This window comes from Muntiacus reevesi, chromosome 2 (genome assembly GCF_963930625.1).
Source record: "Muntiacus reevesi chromosome 2, mMunRee1.1, whole genome shotgun sequence".
Classification (NCBI taxonomy): domain Eukaryota; kingdom Metazoa; phylum Chordata; class Mammalia; order Artiodactyla; family Cervidae; genus Muntiacus; species Muntiacus reevesi.
This window is the reverse complement of record NC_089250.1, coordinates 255,329,738-255,354,842: the sequence shown is the minus strand read 5'-3', so window position 1 is coordinate 255,354,842 and position 25,105 is coordinate 255,329,738. Positions and strand designations below refer to the sequence as shown.

Here is a 25,105-nt window from a genome sequence, read left to right as displayed (position 1 = left end):
CCTACAAATGAAGAGCCCTAATGAATCCCAAGCATAAGAAATATGAAAGAAACTTCATCAAGACATACAATAATTAAATTGTTCAAACCAGCAATGAAGAGAAAACCCTAAAAACAGAGGAAAAAGACATGCTGCAAACAGAGAAACAAAGAAAAAATATGATGGTAGATTTTGCACTGCAAACAATATGAGCAGGCAGATGGTGAAGCAACACTGCTAAAATACAGGGAAAAAGAAATTGAAAGCTGGAATTCGATCTAGCAAAGTTTTTTCAGACATATAAAAGCTGAAAGAGTTCATCACCAGCAGACCCAAGAAAGAGTGAAAGAAGAAATACACAAGAAGTACTAAAGGAAGTCCCTCAAGTGAAAGGAAGATGGTGCCAGAGGGAAATCCGGATCTACACAAAAAGTAAGAAGCACGGATGATAGCCACATAGGTAAATACATGATAATTTCTCTTCTTATTCAAATCCCTCAAAGAAAAACTTGACTGTTTAAATAGGAACAACAACAGATTTCAGCATTTATAACAAATGCATAAATACAATGTATGACAATACTAGCATCAAGTCCAGTAGGGGACAAATGGAAGCTTCCTACTTTAAGACCTTTACTATACATGAAGTGCATAATATCACATTTTCCCATTCACATCACTGACATGGATTTTGCTGAGGACAGGGTTACAAAGACTTGGAAGCTCATCTTCAAGAATATAAGAAAACATTCTTCACCTTCCACCAACCTGAACTGCCACCAGCCCACATATACCAGCCCTTCACATCAAGACATCTGCCTCACAGACACAGTTCTGGCTGACAAGTCAACAAAGAGACTCCAGAATCACTACCACTTTTTGGAAAACTGTGCTGCTAGCCAGCTGTCAAACGTATTTATTTTAAATACGTGCTTAATCAAAATTTCCAGGGTCACTCTTTTTTTGAAAACAAATATTCTCCCATCATCAATCTTACTGAACACTGTATAAAACAATATTATACTTAAAATCTCTAGTCAGTTACACTAGATTTTCAGATCATACCTTGCAGCTGATGTGTCTGGATTGGCATATATGGTTATGCCTCTCTTTGTTGGCCAGCACACTGAAGATTCAACACACTGTAAAAAAAAAAAAAATTTTTTTTCCAGGATGACCATTTACGGTAGCAACATATGTGTTCTTGAGGCATCAAAATTCCTTGGGAGTTGTTCTCATAGACAACGATCTTAGATAAGGTCCAGGCAATGTGTTATGAGGAGACCAAGAACTGGAGAGGTCGGTGATAACGCCACCACTATGAACACTAGACTGAAGGGTCCAAAGAGCAGGTAGCCAGACTTCAGACAGTCAGCATTTAAAACGTCCTGGAATTACTCTCACCTGTCTTGTCAAAGGAACTGGAGGGACAGGTAGAACTTGACCTTAACTATAAAAGTGTCCCATAATTCCAGATATTTGTACCCTTGTTAAAGTGAGAATATGCACCCAATTTTGTCAAGTGGTTAGCAGGCCAAGAACAAGGACTAGAAAAGGGAGGAACAGGGGTTATCCCGTTCATCTGAATCAGAGTAAACTTGGAAACTTATGTTTTTTTAATGAATAAACTATCACAGCCACAGTTTTGGCTCCTGGTAGATTTTAAAGGAGAATATTCTAAAATGAACACTATATAAACTTTATATTTAATGAGCATTTAAAAACAGCACCTTATTTACATCTTTCAAGGAGATGTGCTGCTGTTTCTTTTCAGATTCTTTTTCAGGTGAACCTTTCAATGAATCCACATTACATTTTACAGCCTTATCTGGAAAACAAAAATAATAATAAAAATTATCTTAGGAAATGTTATAAATAAATAGAAAACAGGACCCAAAGGATCTTACTAAAAAAGTGTTATAATAAAACCTTAATACATAAAATTATTATGGCATAAGATTTTGTATAAAACTTTACTTGAGGGGATTAAATTAAAAAATCTTGTATCAATCCTTATTGAGAAAAAGGAAAAAAGTTGAAAAAAATTCCTTACTGGCTTACTAAGAATTTAACCATTATTTATTTTCCCAAATTGGCAGACTCTATTTTGCAAAGGAGGCCAGAACATGATTCCCAACACACATGCTGTTCTCACAATGTGACCTTCACACTTTTCCCATGGAGAGGTGGGCCTATACTCCTTTCCCATAAGCCTGGGTGGGCTTAGAAACACAGACGTGATGTTATGTGACTTCCAAAGCTGGAGCACAAAAAAGTCATACACTTACGATCTGCTCTCTTAAATGCTCACTTCTGTAACCCAGCCATCCATCGTGTTACAAGGAAGCCCAAGCAACTGCTGGAAAGGCCACTACATGTATTTCAGATGATAGCCCAGAAGAGACAAGGTAGACTTCAGATCAAAGAAGGAGTCATTTAACAATGACACATATCAATTCATCAAGAGGACATAAAACTTCTAAACTTCCATGTACCTAAGTGACAGCTTCAAAATACATGAAGCAAAACTAACAGAATGGAAATGAGACATAAATAAAACAATTGTATAGTTGGAGATATCAATGCCTCTCCTTCAGTAGCTGATAGACCTGTAGACAAAAAGAAATCATAAACAGAGAAGACCTGAACAAGACTAATGATCAACATGACATAACTAATATTTATGTAACACTTTCCCCAACAACAGCACAATATTCATTCTTCTCAAGTACACCCAACAGCCTTTTCCAAGTGAGACCATATACTGAGTCATAATACAAGTCTCAATAAATTTTAAAAGATATAGAATACTCAACTGAGAATCTTGAACAACTTAAGGAGTCAACAGAGATAGACAATATAAATAGGAAAAAGAAATGCGATTACAATCTCCAAGAAGAAATAATTCTGTCATCTTATATTTACCAATCTTACATTTCAAAGCTCAATTTAACTTCCAGTTTCTATCCCAGCATGTAAGGAGGTTGGAATTCACCACTCCATCATAACAGTAAGTAAACAGCTAACCCAACTGAAAAACAACAACTCTTCTTATATCTGACATAAAATATGAGGCCACAGGGCAAACCTTCTCACCTACAACTGGAGAAACAGATAATCACAACTGATGTGAGCAGAAATCTCCGTAGAACCTAGCACCAGAGAAGGAAAATCTGAACTGTAAGTTGACCAGCTACTGGAAGCTAGTGCAGGAGAGTAAATGAACAATTCCAAGAGGACCCCCAACACTTTGTGATTCTCAGCTGCCGGAACTCCACAGCTTCTCACAGTGAAGATCATATAAAAATCCCCTTGAGGCTTGGTAGGGGGAGGGGAAAATTAACCTTTTTGAAATATGCCAGTGCATTCTGTTCTCAGCAAGGTCTGCCCTCAGGAGAAACTAACCAGAGCCTGAACTACCCGGACTGAACAGACTGGTTCCAAATCGGGAATGGAGTACATCAAGGTTGTATATTGTCACCCTGCTTATTTAACTTATACTCAGAGTACATCATGCAAAATGCCAGGCTGGATGAAGCATAAGCTAGAATCAAGATTGCCAGGAGAAATATCAATAACCTTAGACATGCAGATGATGCCATCACTATGGCAGAAAGCGAAGAAGAATTAAAGAACCTCTTGATGAAAGTGAAAGAAGAGAGTGTTGGCTTAAAATTCAACATTCAGAAAAGAAAGATCATGGCATCCGGTCCCATCACTTCATGGCAAATACATGGGGAAACAGTGGAAACAGTGACAGACTTTATTTTGGAGGGCTCCAAAATCACTGCAGACAGTGACTGTAGCCATGAAATTAAAAGACGCTTGCTCCTTGGAAGAAAAGCTAAGACAAACCTAGACAGCATATTAAAAAGCTGAGACATTACTTTGCCAGCAAAGGTTCGTCTAGTCAAAGCTATGGTTTTTCCAGTAGTCATGTATGGATGTGAGAATTGGACTATAAAGAAAGCTGAGTGGCAAAGAACTGACACTTTTGAACTGTGGTGTTGAGAAGACTCTTGAGAGTCTCTTGGACTGCAAGGAGATCCAACCAGTGAATCCTAAAGGATCTCTGTCCTCAATATTCATTGGAAGGACTGATGCTGAAGCTGAAACTTCAATACTTTGGCCACCTGACACGAAGAACTGACTCAATGGAAAAGACCCTGAAGCTGGGAAAGACTGAAGGTGGGAGGAGAAGAGGACAACAGAGGATGAGATGGTTGGATGGCATCATTGACTCAATGGACATGAGTTTGAGTAAGCTCCGGGAGTTGGTGATGGACAGGGAAGCCTGGTGTGCTGCAGTTCATGGTGTCGCAAAGAGTCAGACACAACTGAACTGAATTGGACTACCCAGGCTATATCAGAGACTAACCGCCTTGGGGGAAGGGAAATAGCCCATCTATTTCCCCACCCACTGAGGCCATCCTAGCCCTCCTCAAGAGGAGAGGTGGAGGTCTGAAAAGCACATGTGAAGGTCACAACCCAGATGCAAAGGTTCAAAAAGATGCAGATCTAAACACAGCTTTAAAGGATGCTTCCCCTCCCTCTATACTTTATAACTGTACCTCTAAAGGCCCACCTCTCATCCAGAACATCATGTCTGGCTTTAAATTAAAAAAAAATTGCAAGGCATGCCAAAAAGCAAAAAAAGAGACAATTTGAAGAAACAGGACAAGAATTAGAACCAGAGTTAGAACAGGGATGCTGAAACTGTCAGACCAGAAATTTAGGACAACTCAGATCGGGAGATGCTTACTGCAGATTTCAGGCTTAAACTGAAGACAGCAGGGAAATCCACTAGGCCATTCAAGTTATGACCTAAATCAAATCCCTTATGATTACACAGTGGAGCTGACAAACAGATTCAAGGGATTAGATCTGGCAGACAGAGTGTCTGAAGAACTATGGACAGAGGTTAGTAACACTGTCCAAGAGGCAGTGACCAAAACCATCCCAAAGAAAAACAAATGCAAGAAGGCCAAGTGTTTGTCTGCAGAGGCTTAACAACTAGCTGAGGAAAAAAGAGAAGCAAACAGTAAGGGAGAAAGGGAAAGATATACCCAATTGAATGCAGAGTTCAGAGAGCTGCAAGGAGAGGTAAGAAGCCCTCCTTAAGTAAACAATACAAAGAAGCAGAGGAAAACAACAGAATGGGGAGAACTAGAGATCTCTTCAAGAAAACTGGAGATATCAAAGGAACATGTCATACAAGGATGAGCACGAAAAAGGAGAGAAATGCCAAGAACCAACCTAGCAGAAGAGATTATGAAAAGGTGGCAAGAATACACAGAAGAACTATACAAAAAAGGTCTTAATGACCCAGATAACCACGTTAGTGTGGACACTCACTTAGCACCAGACATCCTGGAGCGTGAAATCCAAGGGTCTTAGGAAGCATTACTACAAACAAAGTGGAAGTGATGGGATGCCTGCTGAGCTATTTCAAATCCTAATAGATGATGCTGTTGAAATGCTGCACTCAACATGCCAGCAAATTTGGAAAACTCAGCAGTGGCTACAGGACTGAAAAAGGTCAGTTTTTATTCCAACCTCAAAGAAGGAATGACAAAGAATGATCAAACTTCCACACAATTGCATTCATTTCACATGCTAGCAAGGTAATGTTCAAAATCCTTCAAGTTAGGTTTCAGCAGTAGTTGAACCAAGAACTTTTATGTGAACAAGCTGGATTTCTAAAAGGCAGAGCTGCCAGAGATCAAACTGCCACATTCACTGGATCATGGAGAAAATGAAGGACTTTCAGAAAAACATCTACTTCTGTTTCATTGACTATGCTAAAACCTTTGACTGTGTGGATCACAACAAACTATGCAAAACTCTTAAAGAGATGGGGGGGGAAAAAAAAAAGAGAGAGAGATGGGAATACCAGACCACCTGACCGATCTCCTGAGAAACCTGTATGAAGGTCAAGAAGCAACATTTAGAGCTGAATATAGAACAATGAATTGGTTCAAAATTGGGAAAGGAGTATGACAAGGCTATATATTGTCACCTTGCTTATTTAACTTATATCCAGAGTACCTCATGCAAAATGCCAGGCTGGATGAACCAAAAGCTGGAATCAAGACTGCTGCGAGAAATATCAACAACCTCAGGTATGCAAATGATACCACTCTAATGGCAGAAAGTGAAGAGGAACTACAGAGCCTCTTAATGAAAGTTAAAAAGGAGAGTGAAAAAGATGGCTTGAAACTCAACATTTAAAAAAAACCTAATATCATGGCATCTGGTCCTATCACTTTATGGCAAATAGAAGGGGGAAAAGTAGAAGTAGTCAGTGACATATTTTCTTGGACTTCAAAATCACTGCAGACAGTGACGACAGTTTTGAAATTAAAAGACACTTGGTTCCCTGGAAGGAAAGCTATGACAAACCTAGACAGCATATTAAAAAGCAGAGACACTGCTTTGCTGACAAAGGTCCATATAGTGAAAGCTATGGTTTCTCCATGTACGGATGGAAAGTCATGTAGAGATAGGAGAGATGGAAAATGAAGAAGGCTGAGCACCAAAGAACTAGCGCTTTCAAATTGTGGTGATGGAGGAGACTCTTCAGAGTTCCTTGGACTTTAAGGAGATCAAACCGATCAATCCTTAAGGAACTCAGTCCTGAATATTCATTAGAAGGGCTGATGCTGAAACAAGCTCCAATACTCTGGCTACCTGATGTAAAGATATGACCCACCGGAAAAGACCCTGATGCTGGGAAATGAAGGCAAAAGAAGAGGGCGGCAGAGGATAAGAAGGTTAGATAGCATCAGACTCAATGGACATGAATTTGAGCGGACTCCGGAAGATGCGGGAGGACCGAGGAGCCCGGCTTGGATACAACTCAGCAACTGAAAAACAGCAACAACAAATGATTAATATGCTAAGGGTTCTAATAGAAAAAGCAAACAATATGCAAAAATAGATGGGTAACATAAGCAGGGACATGAAAATTATAAGAAAGAATCAAGAAGAAATGCCAGACATCAAAAACACTAACAGAAATGAAGAATGCCTTTGATGAACTTAGTAGACTGTATTTATCTGTGGAAAGAATCACTGAACTTGAGGATATGCACATTACAGAAGGAATAAGTCAAGGCAAATTTAAGTTTTTCTTTTTGAAAACAGATATAACAGATAACAGTTTGTTCAAAATAATAGCAACAAAGTATTTCATTATTTATTCATATATTATACATTTATTACACACATACCCATATGCATGAAAAGAATAACAATGACACTATGGCCAGGAGGGAGGAAATATGAATACTTTGTTATTATAAGGCACTAGCACTACCCGTAAAGTGTTTCAGTGTTATCTGAAAGTAGATTGGACTGGTTGTAAATATTGCAGTATCTAAGGTAATCATTTAAAAAAGTGAAAAAAGAAGCAAACTAAGAAAGGAAAGAAATCAGAATTCTGTAAAATGCTCAACTAAAGCTATAAATGACAAAAAATGGAAGACAAGAATAAAAAACAAAGGCAATGAACAGAAAACAGTAACGAGTTTGGCAGGTATCAATCTAACTAAATCAATCATCACTTTAAATGGTGTTGGTCTAAATACACCAAATAAAAGACAAATATTTATACAAATTCTAGCAATTTGTATAAGTCAGTCTCCCAAGGCAAAGGAAAACAGAGGCAAAAATAAACAAACAGGACCTAATTAAACTTACAAGCTTTTACACTGCAAAGGAAACTATAAACAGAAAGACAACTGGGAGAAAATACTTGCAAACATCATGATTGATAAGGCTTAATTTCCAAATATATACAAGCAGCTCACACAATTCAACATCAAAAAAACCCAACCAATTAAAAAAATGGGCAGAAGGCCTAAATAGACTTTTCTCCAAAGAAGACATACAGATGTCCAACAAGCATGTGAAAAGATGCTCAACATTGCTAATCATCAAAGAAATGCATATCAAAAGCACAATGAGTCAAGAGGAAGGGGACATATGTACACCTAAGGTTGATTTATCTTGATGTACAGCAGAAATCAACACAACATTGTAAAACAATTATCCTTCAATTAAAAATGAATTTTAAAAAAGCACAATGAGGTATCACCTCACACCTGTCAGAATGGCCATCATTAAAAGTCCATAAACAGTAAATGCTGGAGAGGGTACGGAGAAAGGGAACCTACCTATACTGTTGGGAATGTAACTGGTGCAATCACTGCGGAGAAAAGCATGCAGGTTCCTTAAAAAACTAAAAACTGAGTTGCCAGATGATCTTGTAATCCCATCCGTGGGTGTGTATCTGGAGAAAACCATAATTCAAAAAGATACACGCACCCCAGCATGACAGCACTGTTTACAACAGCCAAGACATGGAAGCAATGTAAATGTCCACTGACAGATGAATGGATAAAGAATATGTGGTCCCATTAAGTTGAAAGGAAACATGCACGCCATGTTCAGAGCAGCATCATTCACAGTAGCCAAGATATGGAAGCAATCTAACTAGCCATACACAAATAACGGAGACATGGTATGTATACACACACACACACAAACTGGAATATTACTCAGTCATAAAAAGAATGAAAATTTGCCATTTGCAACAACATGGATGGATTTATGCTTAGTGAAATTTAAGTCAGACAGGGAAAGACAAATACTGTATGCTATCTATGTGGAATCTGAAAAAAAATAAAACTAGTGAATTTAACAAAAAAGAAATAGACTCATAGATACAGAGATACAGAGACTCATAGACTCATAGATACAGTAGTTATCAGTAGGGGGAGGGAAGTGGGGAGGTTCCAAAAAACAGCAATGGATTAAGAGGTACAAATTACTATGCATAAAACAAATAACCTACAAGGATATACTGTACGGTACAGGGAATATACGCAATATTTAAAAATATCTATAAATGAAATATAACCTTTAAAAATTGTGAATCACTATGTTGTACACCTGAAACAAATAATATTATACATCGATTGTACTTCAGTAAAATTTTTATAGCTTAAAAAAAAGCTGAAGTATCTGTATTAATTTCAGATAGAGTAGACTTCAGAACAAGGGAAAATATGAAGGTCAGAAGCATCACACAGTAATAAAGAACCCAATTCTTCAAAAAGACATATGAGACCTTATTGTGTATGTGCTTAACAAGAAAGCATCAAAATATGTCAGACAAAACTGATAAAACTGCAAGGAGAAATAGATGAGAATACCACTACAGTTAGAGACAGCAACAGCCCTCTACCGAAAATGAACAGATCCAACGGGCAGAAAATCAGTGTAAGGGTAAAGCTGAATTCAACAGCACCACCTCAAGTGGTCAGAATTGGTATCTACAGATGACTTCATCCTATAGCAGATACTTTCTTCTCAAGCTCAAGTGGAACTGACACTAAGGTAGACTATATAGTTCAGTTCAGTCCAGTCGCTCAGTCGTGTCCAACTCTTTGCGACCCCATGAATCGCAGCATGCCAGGCCTCCCTGTCCATCACCAACTCCCGGAGTTTACTCAAACTCATGTCCATTGAGTCGGTGATGCCATCCAGCCATCTCATCCTCTGTCGTCCCCTTCTCCTCCTGCCCCCAATCCCTCCCAGTATCAGGGTCTTTTCCAATGAGTCCAGATAAAACATACCTAAATAAACTTAGAGTGGAAATTGTACAAAGTACACTATCAGACCACAACGAAATTAAACTAACTTAGTAACAACAAGATAGCTGGAAAATCCCCAAATACTTGGAGATTAAGCAACCCACTTCTATATAATACATGGATCAAGAAGAAATATCAACAGAAATTCTAAAATGTTTTTAACCAAATGAAAATAAAAATACAACTTATCAAAATTTATGGGATTCAGTGACAGGCAGTTGACAGCATTAAATGTTCGTATTAGAAGAAAAATTTAAATTAATACTATAAGCTTCCACCTTAGAAAACTAGAAAAGAAGAGCAAATTAAAGGTAAAGTAAGCAGACAAAAATAATTAAATTCAGAGCAAAAATCAATGAAAATGGAAACAGGAAATCATCTGCCACAATTGGGACATGCTATGAAATAACAGGTTCATAATCCGCCAAAGTGCCACAGTCAGAAAAGTCCAGGAAGACTGAGGACTGCTGCAGACCCAGGGAGGCGAGGAGATGCTCCACCTTATGCTGAGCTGCGTCTTCCTTCCCCAGAGGAATCAGTGCCATGACTGGCAAAATTACAGGGGTTATCTGAAAGTCAGACGATCACAATGTAGCAACGGTAACCTCTGATGTAGATGGCTATACTGTGAATGTTTCTGAAAGTACTCTTATTTCTAGGAAAAACACACTCAAGTACTGGGGAGAGATGGGGCATTCCAGTCGGCAACTTACTCTCATGTGGTTTAGGGTGCAATCAAGTTCTCTGTAATGCTCTCCAACTTATCTGGAAGTTTGTGATCATTCTAAAACAAAAGTTTACTGAGAAAATAAAAGAAAACTCCATGAAAACAGACTTTGATTCCTTTTCTGGTGAATCCCTAGAACAGTGTCTGAAGATGTGTGGCTTAGGGGTGTGATAGCTAACCGCTGCAGAACTCAGGACAAGGTCCAGAATGTGTAAGCATGGACAAAGTAAAATAACCACAGGTATTTTAAAACTTAAGGGATAACTGCCAAAATAAATAGCTAAGAAAAAGAACAAAGGTTTACCTCAAGCAAGAAAAAAAACAAAGGTTTACCTCAAGCCTGGGTGAGAAGAAGCTGGACAAGAAAAAATTACTTTCCTTTACAGCCTTTCTGCACTATTTGACTGTTTAGCCAAGTGTTAGAAAGCACTGAACTTTGATTTTTGAAAATGTAAGGAATAGAAAGTTATGACCAACCTATATAGCATATTAAAAAGCAGAGACATTACTTTGCCAACAAAGGTCCATCTGGTCAAAGCTATGGTTTTTCCAGTGGTCACGTATGGATGTGAGAGTTGGACTGTGAGGAAAGCTGAGCACTGAAGAACTGATGCTTTTCAACTGTGGTGTTGGAGAAGACTCTTGAGAGTCCGTTGTACTGCAAGATCCAACCAGTCCATCCTAAAGGAGATCAGTCCTGGGTGTTCACTGGAAGGACTGATGCTGAAGCTGAAACTCCAATACTTTGGCCACCTCATGCGAAGAGTTGACTCTTGGAAAAGACCCTGATGCTGGGAGGGGTTGGGGGCAGGAGGAGAAGGGGATGACAGAGGATGAGATGACTGGATGGCATCGCCGACTTGATGGACATGACTTTGGGTAAACTCTGGGAGTTGGTGATGACAGGGAGGCCTGGCGTGCTGCGGTTCATGGGGTCGCAAAGAGTCGGACATGACTGAGTGACTGAACTGACTGAACTGAAGGAACTTCAAAGAGAAGTATCAAAATTTGATAAAAATATAATTGAAATTGAAATAGCTTTTCACAAAAATTAAACAGGAAAAAAATCTTTGCCTGATTAGGTAACATCTAATAATTTTGTTTCTACATGACCGTCTGGTCACATCTCATATGAGCTTTCTTTTGTTTACCATCAACCTTTTCCTTTTCAAAGATATGCAGGGTTAATTCCAACACTGACTGTAATAAAGAAAACTAGGAGGGACCTCCCTGGTGGGCCAGTGTCCTCGTCCCTGCAGTGCGGAGGACACGGGGATAATTCCTGGTCAGGGAAGTATGATCCCACATGCCGCGAAGCAACTAAGCCCGCGTACCCCAATTACTGAGCACATGCTCCAGAGCCCGTGGGCCGCAACTAGAGTCCCAAGCATCACAAAGCAACACCCCACATGCCCCAACAAAGATCCGACACAGCCAAATAAACAAACAACTGTTTTTTAAAAAGAAAGAGCTAGTTGCTCAGTCGTATCCAACTCTTTGCGACTGCACGGACTGTAGCCCACCAGGCTCCTCCGTCCATGGGATTTCCCAGGCAAGAATACCCATTCCCAAGGGCATGGGTTGCCCTTCCCTTCTCCAGGGGATCTTCCTGACCCAGAGATTCAACCCAGGCAGGTCTCCTGCACTGCAGGCACATTCTTTACCATCTGAGCCACCAGGGAAGCCCTTATACAATGGAAAGCTGTGCAGTGGTTAAACACAACATCAATGCCTGGTATTTTTCTTGCTTCCATGGAAGCGGAAGAAACAAAAACGGAAATAACATCCCCATCAGTAGTGGGCTCCATTCAGCAGGAATTCCTATGACACACGATGCTTCCCATAAGGCACACCAGAATGCGGGTGGGGCCACATGCGCCCAAGTCTGCCACACAAACTTTGCACGCAGAGAGCTCATTTCACTGACCCAGCAGCAGGGAATGATGTTCCCTGTGTCACAGAGGGGGCAGACGGACAGTCTCACGGCAGGATCCACAGCCTCAAAACCACATCACACTGCATGAAGCTAACCTAGAGAGAGGTGAAAAACACCACATACACATTTGTACAGTAGAATCTTATTTCTTAAGAAATAAGACACACCCTCACACCTGAAAAACTGGGAGAAAAAAGACTGTAAAATTTTAATACGTAGGTACATCAAAGGTGGTGCTTCCCAGGAGGCGCTAGTGGTAAAGAACCTGCCTGCCAATGCAGATGTGGGTTTGATTCCTGTGTCCAGAAGATTCCCTGAAGTAGGAAATGGCAACCCACTCCAGTACTCTTGCCTGAAGAATCCCATGGACAGAGGAGCCTGGCGGGCTACAATCCACAGGGTCGCAAAAGAGTTGGACACGACTGAGCACGCACTTAAAAGTTTTAGTTTACTAGAGGTTTACTATGGCTCTACCTGAAGTACTGATAGGTATACATACACCCAATGTGGGGATGAGCACAGAGTAGTCACCCAGAGGGTGAGCTGAGCAAGTTTTACCCTCATCCAGTAATTCCAACTCATTCAAGAACTTGGAGATATGGAGTTAAAGATGGGATAGGTCTGATTTCATAAATGCCTCTTTCTTATTTTTATTCATCCTATTGCTTAAAATAAAAAACAATCAAATCCTTAGGTATATTTTGATGACAAATAATAACCACTGGTCTATGGCTGGGCTGGAATAAATCAGTCCTACACAGAAACAAGTGCCTATTAGATTCTTTATGTTTCAGCAAAATCCTACAGACTACAAGGCAAATTATCTTTGTCAGCATCTACAGCATAAATTGGTTCCATTAAATTAAGGGAAAAAGAGAGACAGAATTACCACAGCCCTTATAAACAACTCTTACAGTCCTAAGATATTTAAGAGTATTCTTTTATATTGAAAAGGAACAAAAGAGGAAAACTCACCCAGGATCCTACTGGTTGGCCTGAGGTCACCTGCACCCTGGGGCCACGGATGCTGGAGAGATTCCGCTAGAAAAGTTAAACCACAGGACTCTGATAGGAAGAATACATTTCAAGATTAAAGCATGAAATAAAACCCAAAATACAAACGTGAATTTGTTGTAAATCACCTCTGGTGTATGATTTACAGGATACCTTACACAGAGCAGGGGAGCAATGTGAGGGGACTAAGAAACATGGGTGTAGAGGAAATATTTACAGTTGTTTCCATTGTCCATGACAGACTCTTCTCATATCTTCATGCCAATAAATGACTCTTTTTCAAAATTATAAAAAACACCCTTGTTTTGATAATGTCATTAAACTACTAACATGCAGACTTCTGAAAATGTGTACTTCCGCTCAGTCACTAAGTCAAGTCAGACTCTTTGCGACCCCATGGACTGTAGCCCACCAGGCTCCTCTGTCAGTGAGATTCTCCAGGAAAGAATACTGGAGGGGTTTGCCCTTTCCTTCTCCTGGGGATATTCCTGACCAGGGATTGAACCCGTATCTCCTGTGTCTCTTGAACGACAGGTGGATTCTTTACCCACCTAGCCACAGAGTGAAAATATAACTCCAAGTTAATAAGAAATTAATAATAACCTTTTTTCCTGCTCTCATAAAAACAAACCACAACAGCTCTCTTAGAACCTCAAAACTCAAACCTAACAAACTCACTAGGATTAAAATTAAAATATTTCAAAAAAAAATTAAAATATTAAATTCAGAGTCAAAGTCTCTGTCTCCATATGGGGAAAAGTCAATACAACAATTTATATTAATACACTAAGATTTCTATAAATAAGACAGCTTAAGGGAAACATACATTGGTGAAATCCACTCACTTTCCATTCTTTGAGAACCTTTTCCTTGCAAAAACATTGGCCAAAGACTAAGTGCTGGATTGAGCTTATTGGAAAAGGATGCTGACTTTATATTCAATCTTGGCGTCTCCAAAGAATCAAAGTTCTTATTCTCCATGGGCGACACATAACAAGCGAAGTTCTTTGCAACCAGATCATCGTTAACACAAACCTGTATAAATATTTCATGAATAAGACAGACAGTCACGTGACTCTTCATAAAACATACTGAACTTAATTGAAAATTTTGATCTTCAGAAAAATTATTTTATAAAACAGAATTTGACAGAAATTGATCTCATGACTTCTGCTTTCATAATGGTGAACTACACACTTCTGGCCAACCTTCTTGAGAAGAAAAACAGGAGAAAATATTTTTAGATAATACCTTTGGATGGTCATGTATCCAGAATACATAAAGAACTCTCAAAAAACTCAATTAAAAGAAAACAAAACCAATTTTTAAATGGGCAAAACATAGCAATTAAAAGAGTACAGCACCGGCATAAAAACAGACACATAGTGTAATGGAACAGAAAGACAGCCCAAAAATAAACCCAGATATATATGGTCAATAAAATTACTAAAAAGGAGCTAAGAATATATAATGGGGAAATGACAGTCTCTTCAATAAATTGTATTGGGAAAACTAGACAGCTACACGCATAACAATGAAACTGTGCCATTAACTCACACCATATACAAACAGACTCAAAATGGATTAAAGACTTGAATATAAGATCTGAAACCATAAAACTCATAGAAGAAAACATAGGTGGTAATAAGCTCCTTGACACTAGTCTTGGTGATAATTTTTGGAGCTTGACACCAAAAGCAAAGGCAACAAAAGTGAAAATAAACCAGCTGAACTCACACATCAAACTAGAAAGCTTCTTCAGAGCAAAAAAAAGCACCATTAAACAAAAAGATTTTTAGTAAGAAGAAACATCTGTAAGTCACTTATTATCTGATAAGGGGTTAATATCCAAAATACATAAAAACTCATAAGTAACAGTAACAAACAAACCCCCAAATAATCCAATTTAAAAATGGGCAGAGGATCTGAATCAACATTTTTCCAAAGAAGACATGCAGATGGTCAACAGGGACAAGAAAAGATGTTCCATATCACTAATCACCAGGGAAATGCAAATCAAAACCATACTGAGGTATCACTTCACATCTGTCAGAACGGCGACTGTTAAAAAGACACGAAACACCCAGGGCAGGTGTTTCAAGGATGTGGAGAAAAAGGAACTCAGGCACTATTGGTAGGAATGTAAACTGGCACAGTCACTCTGGAAAACAGTACCATGGTTCCTCTAGAAATTAAAAACAGAATTATTATACAATCCAGCAAGTCCACTTCTGGGTATTTATCTAAGGAAAACAAAAACATTAACTTGAAAAGACACATGCATCTCCATGTTCACTGCAATATTATTTACAATAGCCAAAATTATGGAAACAATCTAAGTATTCATCAGTGGATGAATGGAAAAAAAAAATGTGGTGTATATACATATAAACACAATGGGATATTATTTGGCCACAAAAAAGAATGAAATCTTTCCATCTGTGAAAATATATACTGACCTTAAGGACATTACGCTAAATGACATAAGTCAGAGAAAGACAAAAGCTACGTAATCTCCACTTCTATGTGGAATCTAAATACAAAACAAAACACGCTCACCGAGAACAGACCGGTGACTGCCAGAGCCGGGGTCGGGAGCATAGAGGGAGAAGGTGGTGAAACGGGAGAAGGGAGTCAGAAGGTTAAAAACTTTCAATTATAAAATAATTAAGTCACAGCATATGATGTACAGCATGGTGGCTATGGTTAACAATACTGTCTTGCATATTTGAAAGTTGCTAAGAGTAAATCTTGTCATAAGAACAAGAAAAAACATTCTGTCACTGTGTGGTGATGGATGTTAACTAGACACTGTGCAACGCCTAGGTACAAGTATTAAGTCATTGTGCTATACACTTGCAACTAATAGAATGTTGTACATCAATTATACCTCAATTTTAAAAAAGGAAAAAAAATTTTAAACAGAGAAAATTAAGAAAAATGGGTAAAAAACCTGAATACTTCATTAAAGATATATGGATTGCAAACAGCATATGAAAAGACACTCAAGACTGTTACGTCATGAGTGAGTGAGTGAAGTCGCTCAGTCGTGTCCGACTCTTTGCGACCCCATGGACTGTAGCATACCAGGCTCCTCTGTCCATGGGATTTTTCCAGGCAAGGGTACGGGAGTGGGGTGCCATTTCCTTCTCCAAGAAGGAAAATGCATTAGGGAAGTGCAAATAAACTACCGTGAGAGATCACTACACAGCAATGAGAATGACCGTAAAAGTAAAGGAGAGGATGTGGAGGAAGTGTAACTCTCATTGCTGATGGGACCGTACAATGGTCACTCTGGAAAACAGTTTGGTAGTCTCTTAACACCTAGAAAACTGACCAAAAATGTGACTCCTGGGTATTTACCCAAGAAAAATGAAAGCACAGGTCCAAGGAAGACTTGCACATGAATCACCACAGAAGTTTCACTTGCACTTGCCCCACAGAGGCCACAACTCAAGTGTCCATTAACAAGTGAATGGATAAACACTGTAGTATATCCAGACAATGGAAGGATGCTGACAATAAAAGGATCAACATTCATGTCTCTTAAAAATTGTGTGTGAAAGAAAACACATTTAAGAAAGAGAGAGAGAACACCCTGGACACATCCCTGTGCTTCCTTCCTTTAGGAGCTAGGAAAGAATTGTTGGCCCAATTTTTTTTTCTAGCAATTATGACCTCATGCACCCACTGTCAGTTCTCTCTGCTGAGCATGCCTCTGCTCTTTAACAGCCTGAGGTAAGAGCAAGTGTGAATGATACTGTTTTTCTTGTGTGCATTGTTTTATTAAAACAGCATTTTAATAATAATAAAATACTTTAAAAATACAACTCTTTCACTTACCTTTTCATTTTTTAGAGTTACATAAAGGTAAACCTCAAAAGTATCTTCTTCCACAGCACACAATTTGGCTTCTACCTGGGTAGTTGCTAAATAGCATAAATGAAAACATAAAGACGATGATGTTAAAAGTATGCTTGAGGGACTTTCCTGGGGGTTCAGTGGTTAAGACTCTGTAATTTCACTGCAGGGGGCACAGGTCTGAATTCTGGTTGGGGGACTAAGATCCCACATGCCATGCCTCATAGCCAAAAAAATAAGAATGGGTGAAACAACTATGACTATTTCTCGCCTGTTACTCTCTGATAACTACTCCCGAGTACCCAGTGCCACACTGTCCGACAGCTTCCTCCCTCAGAAGGGCTCTGGCGGCAGGCGAGCCAAGGTGAAGGCTCTCCAGGCAAAGTCAGCCAAGTGTCCTCCGTCCCCCCAGCCCCCATCCTCCTCCGGCCGCCCTGTGACAGCACCTCGAGCACAGCTCCGGGCCCCTCTTCTTTCCCAGTGACCCCCAAACCCACACGCCCAGCCAGAGTCTTCCCCTGAGTCGTCTCGCCCTCCAAATGCCTGAAGAGCAGCTCCACGTGTGGGTGCCAAGAGGCACGCTGCTCACTCTACTAGCGTGTCCCACTTCCCTCTCGCCTCAAGCCTCCGAGGTAGCGCTGGTATCACTTTACAGGTGAGGGGACCAGGCTCTCAGAAGGCTGCTCAGAGGTAGCAGAACAGTACTCAACCCAAGCACTCTGCCTCCTCCAAATCTGAGCCTCCCAGGGCCCCTGTGGGCTCACAAGGGCCCGAACGACAAAACCAGAGGCGCCCCCACCTCCCATTTCTCCAGGAACAATGCCTCTGGCTGCTCCTTCACCCGGACAGCAGGGCAGTGAAGGAGAGGGGCCAGGGCCCCAACAGGCGTCAGGATGCAGCCCAGCCACTGCACACCCACTACTCCTCAGCATGACCCTAGAGGCTGCCCAGTTACTTGGCTCAGACTACCAGGGCTTAGGACAGATGCCACAAAGGAGAGTCTAATTTACGGCCAACAATTTAGACAGAGAGCACGCTAAACAGGTGCTGAGACATTCTATATGTCTTCATTAGCAAGGATGGGGATCACACAGTAAGGACCCACTTACTACCCTTTGCCTGCTAAAAAATAAAAATAGACTTTTCATGATTGTTGGTTCAATGAAATGCACGTAAGTTATTTTGCAGTGCTGTAGTTTGATACAGATTAAGAGAAAGGCATTATCATCATGTAAGGGTGCCTCACCCACACAATTCCTTGCTGACTTCATTTGTCAATTACTGATGTCCACATCCATCCCTCAGATTCCAAGGGTGCAGAGTCACTGTGATACTTGGAGTGGAAAAAGCTCCATGTGACTTATGAATCCCCTTGAGGGGGGAGGTCAAACACTAAGCACGCACATCTCAAACCCTTTCCCCAAGAGAAGGTGAAACACCCTTGGGTGTCAGTTCAAAGCAGGCAGCTGTGGTCATGCACTTGCCTCACCTTTCAGGATGTTCTGGAAGTACTGAATAGCTGCAATGTCCCACTTCTTGGCCCGTCTGGAACAGAGAGCAAAGGCAATCTCATTAAATAAAAGCCAAAGCTAGTCATGCTAACATCACTTTGAAATTACACACTGGATGTTTCGGACATTACACACGGGACATATGATGCAGGAAATGGGGAGTCTAGCTCTGGCCTGGGGTGATGACCCCAACTGCACCCCACAGCAGGCTTCTCTCCCACCTACTTCTGCGCCAGTGTAGAGACTCACTGTGAATGGGCCCTTGGTGGGGCTTCCTGCACTATGGTGCCCACCTCCACGGCATCATCCATCCCAACACCACTGTCCCATTTACCTGGAACATCCATTTCCCCAGCCAGGGTGCTAACTCCCAGGGACAGGGACCCTGAGTGAGCAATGCTCAGCACAGGCTGGCAGAGTGAGGGCTCCCTACACGTTGGTTAAACCAAAGTTCTAAGAGTGGCCATGGGGAGCCCAGGCACTGCTGTCTCATGGTATTCCTCACTCTGACGACTCCCTTCCACTGTGTCCCATCTCTCCCCATCATCTTGTCCTTTCCTCTGTGTGATACTGTGATTTACAGTAAGAAATATAAACTTGGTCATTGTCACTGTTTCTGGCACAGAGCTCAGTGATGAGTGATAAAAGGTGTCTTTTGTTATGTTAATGAGGCGATCTGTAGAAAGCGCCTAGGTAACAGAGATGAGGGCTGGTTGCCAGGGGAACCAAGCTAGTGATTAGAGGGTTGGAACTTTGAATCCCACTCCCTGGACCTTTGGGGAAGGGAGAGATACTGGAGGTTGAATCAGCTGTCAAAGGTCAATGATTTAATCAATCATAACTAGGTAATGAAGCCTCCAAAGACACTAAAAATGGACTAGGTTGGGAGCTTCTGGGCTGGTGAACACTTGAAATGTGGGGGAACAGGTGTGCCTGGAGGGAAGGCAGCTCCTTTCCCCAGACCTTGCCCCGTGCATCACTAAACTGGTGAAAATTAGAGTGCACTGTCTTATTGGCAAATTTATCTTAAGAATGTTTGTTGAAGCTCTTTGCCAAGACGTGTACTCCCTTCTACTCTCAGTCTTTCTCCTGGGGGCATATAATTGACAAACTAGCTGCCCCTAACTGTTCCTCTCTTGCTAGCCAGCTAGGCTGTTTCCAAACAATTCTGCATTGTACATTTCTCGTAAGAAAACAGATACATCTAAACAAAACATATACATCTAGAGATATATACACACACGCATGCACATGTGTACACATGTATCTCTCACACACATCCCCATCTCGTGATCTGATCACACTGCAGGTGTTTGTATGGGATGGGTCCCTGCACTGGGCAGTGCTGTGTCAGGGTTATGACTGTGATCTTTGCTGTCTTGAATGATCACGACCTGAGGTCCTGGGGGCAGCCCCCTACCCCGCCCTGGCACTCTGTCTTTCCCCCTCCTCCATCACTGTGGCTTTGTGGGGGATAAAGCTGCAGGAAGCAGCACGGTTCTGAGTCAGCTTGCACGGCCTGGTGATGCTGCATTCTAAGTTCTCTCTCAGCTTGGAGGCCGCCTCCATTATCGATGCTTTTGTGAGGTCTGTGGAGACCCTCCCATCTCCATGGCCCCAGCCCTCGTCACCTGTAGTTTCCTTGGGCCGATGAAAACATCACTCTTGCAGCTGCCTTGGGATCCACACCAAAAGATACTAAGCCAGCTGGTAAATTCAACAATAAGACACTGCACTCTAATTTTCATTAAAAGTTCCATGAACGTGACTATGCATAAAAGCACCAACAAAGGTCTGCCAGTTCAGAGCCTGAAAAGGTCACAGAGGTTTCCCGGGAGGGAGGGTAGGAGGAAGGAAACAGGGCTGGAGAAGGATGCCTGGACTTTTTGCTAATGCTCCATGATCCGATGTATCCATGTTTCTCTTTGCAGTTAACTTGCCCTTTTTTGTAAAAAGCAAAAAAACAAAAAACAGAGCTCGGGTCTTACTCTAAACCCCCCTACACTGCAGCCTCTGGAGATGGCTGCACGGCCAGGGATGACAGGCTGATTCAGAAGATTCCTCCTGAAGGACAAAGAGACCTTTGAAATCGTTTTAGCACTTCACATAAAGACTTGATTTCACATAAACTTCCTACACTCAATTTAAGACTTTTACTAATGATTCAGCATATATTAGAAGCTGTACTTACACAATTTCAGCACTGTCTTCACAGAAGTTAATGTGCAATGTGACAGGTTTTGTGCAGTACAGTCTGAATTTTTTTGCTCTGTAGGGAAGCTGCATAAAAGTTTCTATGGCAACTCGGATGCTTAACAGTGAAACAGAAACAGTTTCATGATTAAAAATAATTATATGTAACACATTTCTTTAAAGTCCACCTATATAATTAACATACTTAACAAAAAGTACACAAAATCTGATTCTATTTCTAATACAGCCACCAACAACAGCAAATGCTTGGAGACATTTGCCCAATAAGGTGAAAACTGGTTCTTGGGGACAGAGGAAAAAAGCCTTACTTTTCTATGTATAAAGCATAAAAACGCATGTAGTATATAAATACATACAGTACCTAAAAGATACTCAGTAATCTTTGGCATTAAAATTTCATGGCATGGTGGCAGGGAGGGATTAGAAAAATACTGTCTCCTTAGCTTGAGAAACACTGGGTAATTACGAACAAACCTGGAAGCAAATTTTATTTAAGATTTTAAAATTTCAATTTCAATACATAACCAGAATTACCTTTAAGTTTCTGTAAATAAGCAGATGTTTTCAGAATCACTGTTTGTCAACTCTGCACAAAAGAGCTGATGGACTGCAGTTTGCTAAGTAAGTTGTTGCACATTTTCATTTCCATTCTCCTTCATGAAAATGATAGAGCATTTGCACATACAGTTTCGACATCAACATGTTCTCAGGGCCGCATGTGGGCAGCCTGGCCACCTCGTCTCAAACAGCTAAGAGAAAGTGATTGCACTAACCACCCCTCCAGGCTTCCTTGCTCTAATCAAACAATTCTCTTGCCAAAAACAAGCTAAATTTAAAAACCCAAATGCTAACAGGAAATCTCCCAAGCCATTAATTATCATATTATTTTTAATAACCAGTATGGCTATAAAGTGAGATGGCTAGATGAGATGGTTGGATGGCATCACCAACTCAATGGACATGAGTTTGAGCAAGCTCTAGGAGCTGGTGCTGGACGCTCAGGGAAGCCCCGTGTGCTGCAGTCCATGGGGTCGCAAAGAGCTGGACTTGACTGAACTGAACTGAACTGAAGGTTATAAAGGTGCAGAATCATAAGCTGGATAGGCACCGCCTTTCCCGTGAACACCTGCCGGCCTCCCATGTGGGAGCAGCCTCCTAGTACAGACTCCCTGTCAGGGTGTTGCCTCTCCTGTAGCTGGGACTGTTCTTTCTCTTTCGGAAGAAGAGTCCTCACATTTATTTATTTATTATTTATTAAACTGACATCCGCTGACACTGGGGCAGGAACCATGAAAAAATTACCAAAAACACCAAGACTGACTTGCTGAGAGTGTTTTCTAGGGAACTGCAACGTGTGGTCCTGGAGTCAGCAAGGATCACTCTGTGACAGTCACACCCTCACTTTGCTAAGTGGGACAACCAGGGACACATGTTCTTACCTCTGTAATCTGAAGCCGTGCCAGCAAGCCATCCCATGTGCAGTAAAGAGAGGTCTTCCTAAAGGACCCACTCCATCAGTTGAGCAGGGGACAGGTCGCACCAGGCCAGGCAAATGGCTGGCCAAGAGCACCTGCTCTTTCCAGGAAGGATGGTGGAAGGAGGGCCGGAGCCGCCTGCTGACCCCTCATCCCAACCACCTGCTCTTACATTCACTTGTCGTAAAACTGGAACCTGCAATCTGCTCTTCCTGAAGCTAAAAAATTCCAGTTTATGACCTCTCATCCCTTTTCTTTGAAAATTAACACTCTCCTTCAAAACTGACATTTGTCCCCCCAGAGAGCATAAAGTAAAATAAATATGTACTTACTTTTTGGATTTCACTGGAACATATCTAGCAAAATCCACAAGGAAACACTCTGCGAGGTAATGATCTGCTGAAGACATGATTGACTTAATAACTGCCCTGCACCAGCACTTTAGTTCCTGACAATAAACCACACAAACCTACAAAATAAAAAGAAAACTTCAGTGTTAAATTCTCTAGCCACACTCAGAAAACTATAAGATACTGATAAAAGAAAACAAAGATGACACAAACAGATGGAGAGACATACCACATTCTTGGATTGGAAGAATCAATATTGTGAAAATGACCATACTACCCAAAGCAAACTACAGATTCAATGCAATCTCTATCAAATTACCAATGGCATTTTTCACAGAATTAGAACACAAAATTTTACAATTTGCATGGAAACACAAAAGACCATGAACAGCCAAATCAATCTTAAGAAAGAAAAATAAAGCTGGAGGAATCAGGCTACCTGACTTCAAATTATACTACAAAGCCAGTCATGAAAACAGTATGGTACTGGGACCAAAAAAAAAAAAAGAAAGAAAGAAAAATCCAGGAATATAGATCAATGGAACAGGATGGATAGTTCAGATACAAACCCATGTACCTATGGTCACCTAATCAAGGAAATAAAACTATACAATGGAGGAAGAGTCTCTTCAATAAGTGGTGCTGGCTAAACTGGACAGCTACACGTAAAAGAATGAAATTAAAACACTCCCTAACACCATACACAAAAACAAACTCAAAATGGATTAAAGACCTAAATGTAAGGCCAGATACTATAAAACTCTTAGAGAAGAACACAGGCATAACAGACTCTGACATAAAACACAGCAAGATCTTTTTTTAACACATATGCTAGAGTAACAAAAATAAAAACAAACAAATAGACCTAATTAAACGTAAAAGCTTTTGCACAGAAAAGTGAAAGTGAAAGTTGCTCATTGTGTCCAACTCTTTGCAACCCCATCGACTATACAGACTGTGGAATTCTCCAGGCTGGAATACTGGAGTGGGTAGCCCTTCTCTTCTCCAGGAGATCTTCCCAACCCAGGGATCAAACCCAGGTCTCCCATATTGCAGGTGGATTCTTCACCAGCTGAGCCACAAAGGAATCCCAAGAATACTGGAATGGGAAGCCTATCCCTTCTCCAGCAGATCTTCCCGACCCAGGAAGTGAACCAGGGTCTCCTGCATTGCAGGTGGATTCTTTACCAACTGAGCTATGGGAAACCGTAAACAAAATGAGAAGATGATCCTCAGAATGGGAGAAAATATTTGCAAACAAAGTAACCGATGAGGGATTAATCTCCAAAATACACAAACAGCTCATGCAGCTCAATATAAAAAAAAAAATCCAATCAAAAAGTGAGCAGAAGATCTAAACAGACATTTCTCCAAAGAATATATATAGATGATTAAAAAGCACATGAAAAGATACTCAATACCACTAATTATTAGAGAGATACAAATCAAAACTACAGTAAAGTATCACCTCACACTGGTCAGAATGGCCATCTCTAAAGATAATAAATGCTGGAATGGGTGTGGAGAAAAGGGAACTCTCCCACTCTTGGTGGGAATGTACATGGTAACAGCCACTGTGAGAACAGTATGGAGGTTCCCTAAAAACTAAAAATAGAGCTACCATATGACCCAGCAATCCCACTCCCGAGCGTATATCCAGAAAAAAACATAATTTGAAAAGATTCATGTACCCCAATGTTCACTGCAGCACCAGATTGGAAATTCCAAGCTCTCTCTGCTAAAGTCCCCATGATGGATCCAGAATCATCCTCCGGTTCCCAGCCCCAAGCCAATGGCCCCAGTGACGGGGTTTACGTGACCCTCCATCTCCTGTTGCCCCATGTGAACCTAACACAACTGCCACTTCTCATGACTAGCCCGACTTACGCAATCAAAAGAACCTAATACAAAACAGTAATTAAAAACAACTGAAATGCCAACTTAGCTGCCAAAACAGTCTACATTTTGAGTAGTATTTCAAGACGCAGTGTTCAAAGCACATTCTGATACATACCTGCCCTTCTTCCAACTTTAGTGGTTTTATTTCTATATCTTGACACATGCGATTATAGAAGTCATTCATGGCACTATTAAGTTTTTGATAGTCAACTTCATGATCTAAAAAAGGACTACATCCTTTTATAATAACCCAGAAGCAATCTGGATCTTCAATCTGTAAAAATTTCAGAAGACAAAACAATCCATCATTTAAAAGTGGAACTATAAAACCTCAGAATCACAGTAACTGTTTCAAAATTAAGTGCTTTAACAACTTCTTGATGAGTACCTCTGTCTTAAAGGGTTGGATAGAAGATAAAAGACCTTTAATATATATGTATATCAAATCATCACCTTGTATACCTTGAACTTATAGAACAT

The 25,105-nt window shown here is 40.6% G+C and overlaps 1 protein-coding gene across 11 annotated transcripts in view; it reads right to left on the bottom strand.

Annotated features, from left to right (window-relative positions):
- Nucleotides 1-25,105, bottom strand: part of TDRD12 (tudor domain containing 12) — a 76,077-nt gene that overhangs the window by 38,155 nt on the left and 12,817 nt on the right. For 4 of the 11 annotated variants that reach the window (XM_065925737.1, XM_065925735.1, XM_065925738.1 and 1 more), the window contains exons 2-10: nt 24,741-24,899; nt 22,709-22,845; nt 20,879-20,998; nt 18,666-18,721; nt 17,159-17,244; nt 14,161-14,350; nt 13,277-13,366; nt 1,710-1,807; nt 1,045-1,121 (exon numbers count right to left, since the gene is read on the bottom strand). In XM_065925737.1, coding sequence (XP_065781809.1) covers nt 1,045-1,121; nt 1,710-1,807; nt 13,277-13,366; nt 14,161-14,350; nt 17,159-17,244; nt 18,666-18,721; nt 20,879-20,998; nt 22,709-22,845; nt 24,741-24,899 — 1,013 coding nt within the window. Of the gene's footprint in view, nt 1-1,044; nt 1,122-1,709; nt 1,808-13,276; nt 13,367-14,160; nt 14,351-17,158; nt 17,245-18,665; nt 18,722-20,318; nt 20,752-20,878; nt 21,564-22,708; nt 22,846-24,740; nt 24,900-25,105 lie in introns of those variants that run through there. The other 7 variants (XM_065925736.1, XM_065925741.1, XM_065925740.1 and 4 more) reach the window with 7 other exon arrangements.